Source organism: Chinchilla lanigera, unplaced genomic scaffold (genome assembly GCF_000276665.1).
Source record: "Chinchilla lanigera isolate Chin_1 unplaced genomic scaffold, ChiLan1.0 scaffold00014, whole genome shotgun sequence".
NCBI classification, from domain to species: domain Eukaryota; kingdom Metazoa; phylum Chordata; class Mammalia; order Rodentia; family Chinchillidae; genus Chinchilla; species Chinchilla lanigera.
In genome coordinates this window covers 12,401,154-12,411,749 of record NW_004955415.1, presented here as the reverse complement: position 1 = coordinate 12,411,749, position 10,596 = coordinate 12,401,154, and the positions used below count along the sequence as shown (strand labels likewise).

At 41.9% G+C, this 10,596-nt stretch overlaps 1 protein-coding gene and 1 pseudogene across 4 annotated transcripts in view; both read left to right on the top strand.

The window, feature by feature from the left end:
- Positions 1-10,596, top strand: part of LOC102028960 (protocadherin gamma-C4) — a 169,872-nt gene that overhangs the window by 33,044 nt on the left and 126,232 nt on the right. Inside the window, exon 1 of one of the 4 annotated variants that reach the window (XM_013512155.1) lies at positions 2,077-4,740. The exons of 2 other annotated variants lie outside the window; for them this stretch is intronic. In XM_013512155.1, coding sequence (XP_013367609.1) covers positions 2,317-4,740 — 2,424 coding nt within the window. In that variant the 5' untranslated portion in view covers positions 2,077-2,316. Of the gene's footprint in view, positions 1-2,076; positions 4,741-10,596 lie in introns of those variants that run through there. One more of the 4 variants, XM_013512147.1, reaches the window with a different exon arrangement.
- On the top strand, positions 5,716-10,533 carry LOC106148057 (annotated as a pseudogene).

The following is a 10,596-nucleotide window of genomic DNA, read 5'->3' as shown; positions in this document are numbered from 1 at the left end:
CAGGAGGAGCTGCAGTTTTACCTGGTGGTGGCCTTGGCCTTGATCTCTGTGCTCTTCCTTCTCGCTGTGATTCTAGCAATTGCTCTGCGCTTGAGGCACTCCTCCAGCCCAGCTGCCTGGAGCTGTTTTCAGGCTGGTCTCAGCTCTAAGTCTGGATCTGGGATTCACCCCAATTACAGTGAAGGAACAATACCCTATTCCTACAAAATGTGCGTTGCCTCACAATCGGCTAAAGCAGAGTTTAATTTTCTGAACGTGACTCCGGAAATGGCTCCTCCTCAGGATCTGCTCTGTGAAGATGCTTCTTGGGCTCAAGGTACAAATCATGGAGACACTGGGGTGCCCTTTGGCTCTGATACTATTTTAAAGGTGAGTTTTAATTTAATTCATTTAATTTCACTTTGGGTTTCAAAGATTCTTAAGTGTAATTGGAGTGGGATGCCCTATTACCTGTTTCATTGTCTCATGAATCAGTTGTGTACAATATTCTGTCTTTTAATCCCATCTAACCAAATCTTAAATATAGCTGTCTAAAGTGTGAGCTTTATTTGTCCATAATTATGTTGATATTTCTTTTACTTCCTCATCTGTACACTCTTCCCTTCTGAAGCTTTGTCCCTATTGGTGCTTTAAGTGCTTCATTTCTCCTTCAGGGTTGTTCTTAAATTTTTAGTTATACTTCCTTTAACATTCATAGTGGCCAGGCATGGTAACACATGCCTGTAATCCCAGCACCCAGGAGGCTGAGGCAGGAGGATCCTTGTGAGTTTGAGACCAAACTGGGCTACAAAGTGAGCTCAAGTTCAGCCTGAACTGCATAGTGAGACCCTGTCTCAAAAAGACAAAAAAAAAAAAACACTCATAGTGCTTCAGGGTAAAGAGAGTCCTCATCATACTAGTTTGTGGAAACTGGGGTGGCACTGTATCCAGGGCCATGACTTGTTAACAAGAGAGCATAGAAGGACATTATTTATAGTATTCCTCTGACCTGACATATGTTAAAAAAACTGCATGTCTTGAGATCACACATTTCTGTTTTTAAAGGATGGGAAGTTGTGAGTTCTGAGGTGTTTGCTATGAAAAGTACATTTTAATAAATGTGAGAAATCATTCTCCCCCATGCATATTAATAAATTGCTCTTGAGAAAAGTTCCACATTGATAAAATTTGTGACCTATATTTATGTCATTTTCTACAAAATGTTTAAAACTTATTTTGAATTTTAAAACTATACAAAATATCTTTATTTTAAAATTTTTCCTGTCAAGGTGTCATTAGGTTAAAATCACTTTTCTCACTTGATAGACTCTTTTGTCAAATGTCAATTTTTTTCAGCTATGAGGTTTTCTTTATTATCATATAAAGGTCATAACTTTAAATATCTGTCTCAACAACAGCAACAACAAAACACTACTCACTACTGCTCTGTAGGTATCAAGGCTTTCTTTCCTGCATAGATCACAAGCTACCTGCCCCCCACCATCCCCATATGGATTCCCACCAAGAACCGTCACTGTAAAAGTTCTAACTACAAGTATATGAATATGATAATAAAAAATATAAATAATGCACAGTAAACCCAACACCAAACTGTCAGATTAAGATAGTGCCATATTTTTAGATGGCAACTCTGGACTCTTTCTCAAAGATGTCACAAGTAATGAAAAATTGTATTTTTCTGTACATGATAGTTAATGTAATTTGTATAAGTCAGTAGACCTTTTTTCAAAGGTATACTCTGAGCTCAGTTTATTTTGTTGGTATTATTATGCACAAATGCAGCTTCCACACATACAATAAAACTATAAAATCTCAGAACTATTAACAATAAGAATTCCAGTGTCCTGATTAAACAAACATGGTATGGCTAAGAGGTAAATAAAGACATAGGCTCAATGGCACATAAATAAAACTTTTCTAAGGAAGTAAAGAATCAAATATTGATCTCAGGGCTTATGGAGGTCTTTCATTGTTTCAGAATTAAATCTTAAGAATAAGCAGTGTCATAAAGTAACACATTAAGGATAGGGCAAAAATATTGGAAATAAAAATACAACTAAGTTTACAGGAAATAAAAGTAGGGTTGGTGTAGTAACTGGTTAAGGCGCTGAGCGTCGCTGTTCACCAAAGTGGAAAAGAAGCTGTCTCCGAAGCGACTCGACTCTGCTCCTTTGATACTTAACACTGACCGGATAAGCTCCTGGGGACAGCTGCCTACCTCAATTCCGCTAGGAAATATGCTCCCCTTGGCGTCAGAGAAATAAGGAAACTGCAGACTGAACCAAGAATAAGAGAAAACTGAGGGAAAAGGAAGCAATGGCGGGACCCCTGAGGCTGTGGAGCTGCGGAGACTTGCTTCTGTTCTTCATGCTCCTGGAGACGCTGTGCGAGCCAGGAAACGGGCAGATCCACTACACAGTGCGCGAGGAGCTGGACAAAGGGTCTTTCGTGGGCAATATCTCCAAGGATCTGGGGCTGGAGCCCCGGGAGCTGGCGGAGCGCGGCGTCCGCATCGTCTCCAGAGGTAGGACGCAGCTTTTCTCTCTGCATTGGCGCAGCGGCAGCTTGGTCACCGCGGGCAGGATAGACCGGGAGGAGCTGTGCGCTCAGAGCGCTCGGTGTGTGGTGAACTTTAACATATTGGTTGAGAATAAAATGAAAATTTATGGAGTAGAAGTGGAAATAATTGATATTAATGATAACTTCCCACGATTCCGGGATGAAGAGTTAAAAGTAAAAATTAATGAAAATGCGGCTGCAGGAACGCGGTTAGTGCTTCCCTTCGCCCGAGATGCTGATGTGGGTGTGAACTCCCTCCAGAGCTACCAGCTCAGCCCCAATCTGCATTTCTCTCTGGATGTGAAGAGCGGATCTGATGGGCAAAAGTACCCGGAGCTTGTGTTAGAGAGGCCCCTGGACCGAGAGAAAGAGGCTATTCACGATCTCCTCCTCACAGCTTTAGACGGCGGAGAACCAATCCTCTCTAGCACCACGCGTATTCGCGTGACGGTCCTCGACGCAAATGACAACGCACCCCTGTTCACTCAATCCGAATACAGAGTGAGTGTCCCAGAAAATATACCTGTGGGCACCCGGCTACTCACACTAACCGCCACGGATGCGGATGAGGGAATAAATGGAAAAGTGACCTACTTTTTTCGCAATGAAGAAGACATAATTTCCAAGACTTTCCAGCTTGATTCCAACCTGGGGGAAATCTCAACTGTGCAATCGCTGGACTATGAAGAATCTAGATTCTACCTCATGGAAGTAGTAGCTCAGGATGGAGGTGCTCTTCTTGCCAGCGCTCATGTGCTGGTCACGGTACAAGATGTGAATGACAATGCTCCAGAAGTGATACTCACCTCTCTCAGCAGTTCTGTTTCTGAAGACTGTCTTCCTGGAACTATAATTGCACTCTTTAGTGTACATGACAGTGATTCTGGAGAGAATGGTGAGATTTCATGTTCTATCCCCAAGAATTTACCTTTCAAATTGGAAAAGTCAGTTGATAATTACTATCACCTATTAACAACCAGAACCCTGGACAGAGAAGAGATTTCAGATTATAATATCACAGTTACTGTCGTTGACAGTGGAACCCCACCCCTGGCAACAGAAAACCAGATCTTCCTGAAAGTAACAGACATCAATGACAACCCTCCTGCATTCCCTCATGCTTCCTACACCACCTCCATCCCAGAAAACAACCCCAGAGGTGTTTCAGTCTTCTCTGTGACTGCCCATGACCCAGACTGTGGAGCCAATGCTCAAGTCACTTACTCTCTGGCTGAATATACATTTGAGGGAGCACCTCTAAGCTCTTATGTCTCTATTAACTCTGACACCGGTGTCTTGTATGCTCTGCAATCCTTTGACTATGAGCAGTTGAGAGACCTGAAGCTACTGGTGACAGCAAGGGACAGTGGGAACCCTCCACTGAGCACAAATGTGTCACTCAACTTGTTTGTGCTGGATCAGAATGACAACATCCCTGAAATTCTGCACCCTGCCCTTCCTACTGATGGTTCCACTGGAGTAGAACTGACACCCCGGTCTGCAGAGCCTGGATACCTGGTGACAAAAGTTGTGGCAGTGGACAGAGACTCAGGGCAGAACGCCTGGTTATCCTATCGCCTGCTCAAGGCCAGTGAGCCAGGGCTCTTCTCAGTAGGGCTACACACTGGAGAGGTGCGCACAGCAAGGGCCCTGCTGGACAAAGACACACTCAAGCAGAGTCTTGTGGTAGCTGTCCAGGACCATGGTCAGCCCCCTCTCTCAGCCACTGTCACTATTACTGTGGCTGTGGCAGACAGTATTCCCGATGTCCTGGCTGACTTGGGCAGCATAAGGACCCCCATTAACCCTGATGATTCAGACCTCACACTCTATCTGGTGGTGGCAGTGGCCGCAGTCTCCTGTGTTTTCCTGGCCTTTGTCATCGTGCTGCTGGCACTCAAGCTGCGCCGCTGGTACATGTCACATCTACTTCAGACTTCCAGAGGCAGGTTGGCCAGCATGTCCACCTCTCACTTTGTGGGTGTCGATGGGGTGCAGGCTTTCCTGCAGACATATTCCCATGAAGTCTCTCTCACCGCTGACTCTCGGAAAAGCCACCTGATCTTCCCCCAGCCCAACTATGCAGACACGCTCATTAGTGAAGAAAGTTGTGAGAAAAGTGAGCCTGTCCTGATATCTGATAAGATAAATGCAAACAAAGAAGAACCAGGAGTTGTTCAGGTTAGTTTTCTCTTTTAGTGAGAATGGCTGTGGCATTTTCTTTCCTCAATCATTTTTCTTCCACATTAAATCAGTTAATTATATAGAAAATTATAATTTGTTCTATTGGAAATTAGCTGGATTTTGTTTTATAATCTATGCTTTTTTCTTGTGTTTTCAAATCTTATTTTGACCTTAACATTTTCTCAATCTGTGGGTGTTTTACAAAATCTGGTAACAGTAGTCTTAAATGAAACACATGCCTTAAAAATGATAAACGTAATAATTTTATTCAAAGGTTTTAATTTGGAATCTATTCTGCTAATAGAATAGTTGTTCTATTAATGCAAATAGTTAGGTGTATTGTTCCTTTTTGAATATGTATTTGCCTAGACATCAGTAGTGAATATGTTTTAGAAAGAATATTGTGCAAGATCTATATTTTAGTATACCTGAAGTTTACATAAGAAAATTACATTACAGTACTTACATAAATCAATAGAAGAGTATAGAAAACTTCTCTACAATGAATATCAGAAATGTAGATTAAATTTATAGTGATGATAATGTCTGTAGCATTTCAAACCCTGAAAACTTTGGGTTAACCCATGTGATTCATGGACATGTGTATTTGTAGAGAGAAAAAATCAGTAAGAGGGAACCTTAGAGAATTGTGCTTTATTTTGTGTTGTAGGTGAAAGTCTCCAAAGAGTTAGATACTACTACACTTGACCAATATAAAAGTGTCAAACACTTGGCATCTACTGGTTACAGGTAGCCCCTTCACTTATCAGGTCAATATCTACCAAAATGTTTACATTTAGATAGATGTTACATTTTAGAGAGTGTTAGTACAACTGTACTTTTATAGAGTCTGAGGTTTGTGCTTGAAAAGAATCAGTGCAACTTAAGAGTGGCTTGAAACTTAATAATTCACTTCATCTTCAGTGATAGACTTAATGAAATGTTGGTCTATGAGTCTCAAATTCCAGGAGCATGGATTGTGTAAGGAAATATCTACTTGATTCTTTTTCTGCATCTGATTTGATGAAGGTGATTTTCAGATGTTTCTCATTAAAAGATTTTTAATCTTTCAAATTTTGTGCCTTTAATGCTCTGAACATCAACTGCAAATTATGAATAGCTAGGATGGAATGACAATGGAATACTATTAGTGAAACTACAGGAGAGGTTAACCACATGGAAGTTTCATTGGCACATCACTAACACATTTAGAAACCCAGGACTATCTGGTTTTTACTTTTAAATGTTTATTTAAAGGACATCAAATTATATGTATATATGGAGTATATGGACTCCATATGTATATATGGAGTCCAGCCTTGTTGTAAAATGTGCAGATTCACTGAATAGCTGATATATCCAAATAGTAACAAGAAAGGCTGTAGATTGTAGATGTTGACATCATTCACCTCTATATGAAAACTCACTTCTCCATTTTTTTTTATAGTTTTGAGTATGTGTCCTGAGTTAATGTAGGGAGGGCAATGGGAAAGTAACTTTTAAACCTCTATTAACTACTCTGGAGTTTACATTATAAAATGCTTCCTCACACAATATCAATATCATACACACTTAAAGTATAAATCTTTGGTTTCATATGTGATATGAAAAGATAACTTTCAAGGCTATACTTTCAGGGATTATTTTTATAGTATGAAAAGATAATTTTCCTATAGTAATTGAAATGTTCATTCAGTAGTGGAAATGTTCTTTGCTTGGGTATGTTTTAGAGTAGTCTTTAATTCATGTTTTTATGTTTATATAAAGATGCCAGTGAATAGCTGTCTAGAATCCTGGATACAATGAACAGTTTAAGATGTGTGAATACATTTCCAATATAAAGTCATGTTGCTACATATATACCAAGTTTTAGAGTAACAATATATTATATAACTTAAAAATACTTTATTTAGCCGGGTGTGGTGGCACACACCTGTAATCCCTGCACTCAGGAGGCTGAGGCAGGAGGATTGTTGTGCGTTTGGGCCAGCCTGGTCTACAAAGTGAGCTCAAGGCCAGCCTGAACTGCATAGCAAGACCCTGTCTCAAAAAAAATACTTTATTTATGGAGATCTTCCAGTTTGAAATGGTTTTAAAACTATAAAACACTTGTCATGAAAATTAGTGTGCTTATTCATAAAGGAACAGAGTCAATAAAAAATGTTGAGGATGATCATATAGTAACATGAGGACCAAGAAAAAGTAGACAACATAAGTTCCTTTCCTTGGAACATGTAATTGTAAGAACTCATACTTCACTCCTCAACTCCAGATAACTCACCATTGTTATCTTACTTGGGAAGAAACAGCACAGTTGAGGACAATGGTAATGTAGTGTTGAAAAATTCACTTGTGAAATAATTTTTCAATCATACTCATTTAATTTAAAATAGATAAAGTTTAGCTTCCTTAGCTTGTAAGCTAAGGAAGAGAGTATCTTCCTTCTTACTATACTTCTGCTTTATAAGAACTGTCAATCTCCTTGCTTAGCTATCAGTTCTTTTGCGGGAGAAAGACAAGATAATATTTTCAGAAAATAAAACATATGCTAAAACTAAAAGCTATGAGGTTTATAGATTGTACAAATTAGGAGAAAAAATAAAGTGAAATAACAATACACATAAGCTGATGTTTCAAGAATTTTATACTACGTCTTATGCAGTCACCAACAGTTTCATATGTAGGCTTTTCTATATATTATAGTCAGTTCTTATTTTTTACTAAGGTAAACAAGGAAGATGTTATTATGACTACTTTATAAAAATGGACACTGGGGCTGGGGATTTAGCTCAGTGGCATAGCGCCTTCCTGGCAAGTGCAAGGTCGTGAGTTCAGTTCCCAATACGGGAAGAAAAAAAAACAAAATAAATAAATAAATAAAAATAAAAATGGAAACTAAGAACAAAGATGTCAATAAACATTTTGATCAGGGTTATAGCTCTGCTTTCTGATGAGTAAAAAAATCTTGAGTTGAGTGGATGAATTTCAAGTACAAACAAATGATAGCCAGGCTGAAGATAAAGTAATTATTCAAAATATTAAAAAAAATCCTTGTGAAATGGGAAGATGTGTTTCAGTATCAGCCATGAGTAGATGATAGAATTTTCTTCCAGCTACCTCCTTATTTAGAGCTTATTGCAACTACTGCAGTTCTGCAGCGGTGCCGCTATTGGCTAGCGCTTCCCTACCCATTGGAATTAGCAGACAATCGCCAGCTGGGGTCGGAAAAAGTGCACTTGCTCTCTCCGACTGCGTGCCACAGAGTTATTCTTAGAGAACCCCCTGCTCAAACAAAACAAAGGGTCACTCCTGCTGAGAGAACTCTTGAGATCCCGTCTCCTCCAAATCAGAAGACAGCAGGGTGGGAAACCACTCCAGATCAAAGGGCCTGGCAGGACTAAATGGCCTTCATATTTCCTACTTTATTGTGCTGGGCACTCTGGAGCAAATCACTGCCTCATCCCTGAAGAGTTGGCCAGGGGCTCCATGGTGGGAAAACTTGCCAAGGATTTGAGGCTTGGTGTGCGAAATTTAATTATTCTCAACTTGCGAGTTAGTGCAGAGAAACAATTTCCCAATGTGAACGGAGAACGTGGACTTACTTCTGAGTGACAGCATGACCAAGAGCAGATTTGTGACAAGTCGACATGTGTTCTTGAATTTGAAATGGCTGCTGAAAAGATTTCAAGCTTTTTTCATATCAAGGATAACCCACCGAACTTTAGTGGAAATATTACTGAGAGGGAAATCAGAGAACTGGCACTCACTGGAGCCACCTTTGCCCTGGAGTCCATGCAACATACTGATGTAGATATCAACTCACAGCAACAGTACCACTTCAGCCCTGACCCACATTTCTCTTTGCTTCGAAAAGAAGAACCTAGATGGCAGTAGTTATCCAGAGTTAGTATTAAACGCCCTTCTGGACAGGAAAGAGCAGTCCAGCCAGCAACTGTTCCTCACAGCTGTGGGCAGGGGTGAACTGGCTAGAAGCTGCACCACCTAAATCGAAGTAATTGTCACAGATCAAATGATAACCCACCAGTGCTCACCCAGGATTTCTACAGAATCAGTCTTCAAAAAACCTACCCACACACTCCACTGTGCTCATAGTGATGGTTGATAATCCGGATGAGGGTGTCAGTGCCCAGATCACCTACTCCTTCATCAGTACTTGTAATGCAGTGGGACAACTGTTCCAACTGGACAGTAAAGCAGAGGGACTTACCATTAGTACAGAGTTGGACTTTGAAGCAAGAGAGAGCTACACAGTTGGAGTGGAAGCAAAAAGTGGAAGTCACACTGCACATTGTACAATATAAGTAGATATTTTAGATGAAAATGAAAATGCCAGAGATTACCCTGGCTTCTGAATCTCAATTTATACCAGAAATGCTGAGTTAGGGACCGCTGTTCCTCTGATTAAAACACATGATCCAGATTCCATATTTAATGGGGAAATCTTATGTCAACTGAAAAAGAAATCCCCATTTAACATAGTTCAAGATACAAAACACACATACAGGCTGGTGACAGATGGACCCCTGGACTGATCACAGATCCCAGAGTATAATGTCATTATCACAGCCACCAACAAAGGCAATCTGCCCTCTCCTCCAGCATAATGTCCTCATCGCTGAAATCAGCAACGCACCTGTTTTCCACCAAGCAGCCTATGAGGTCCATATCGCTGAGAACAACCTTCCTGGGGGCTCTATCGCTCAAGTCAGTGCCTGGGACCCTGACTCAGGACCCAAAGATCAGGTCTCCTAGTCCACAGTGGTGTTGAGCCAGGGTGCTGCTGTCCTACATGTCCGTGAGCACACAGGATCTGGTGGTGTTCGCACAGCGCACCTTCGACCACGAGCAGCTGCGCACCTTCCAGCTCACTCTGCAGGCCCAAGTGCTGGTGGGAGACTGCAGTGACAACCAACTGCGGGTCCTGTACCCGAGGGCTCAACGCTCTTCGACACAGTGCTGCGCTGGTGGGAGACTGAAATGACAGCCTGCAGCAGGTGCTGTACCCAGCCCTGGGGCCCAGTGGCTCAGTGCTCTTTGACAAGGTGCCACACGTGTGGAGCCCAACTACTTGATCACCAAGGTGGTGGTGGTGGACGATGACTCGGGACGCAATACCTGGCTGTCCTACCACATGCTGCAGGCCAGCGATCCTGGGCTTTTCAGCCTGGGGCTGCGCACTGACGAGGTGCACACGGCGTGTACCTTCAGCAACAGACACAGGTACTACCACCTGTTGGTCTCAGCCCAAAGTGGAGGTCAGCCTCCTCTTTCAGCCACTGCCATGCCGCATTGCACCTGACCTTTGCTGATAGCTTGTAAGAGGTTCTGCCCAACCTTAACAGTCATCCTGCAGGGTGGTATAAGGCCAATTGGCAGTACTGGCCTTGGCCTTGATCTCTATCCTGTTCCTGCTTGTGATGGTTCCAACTATTGCCCTTCGCCCTCAACCTTCCTCTAGCCCCACGCTTGGGGACTGATTTCAGCCAGGTCTGTGCTCCAAGCCTGTACCCAGGGTTCTCCCCAACTACTGTGAAGAAATTTTGCATTATTCCTACAATCTATGTGCTGCCTCACATTCCTCAAAGAACGAGTTTAAATTCCTAAATATAACATCCACAAATGCTCAAGCAGGAGATCTTCGATGTGATAAAGATTCTCAGCTTGAAAGTGCCAGCAGTGACATTCCAAACAGCATCTCTGCCGGGAATGGTGGTGCACGCCTGTAATCCCAGCACTCAGGAGGCTGAGGCAGGAGGATTGTTGCAAGTTCAAGACCAGCCTGGGCTACAAAGTGAGCTCAAGGCCAACTGCAGAGTGAGACCCTGTCTCAAA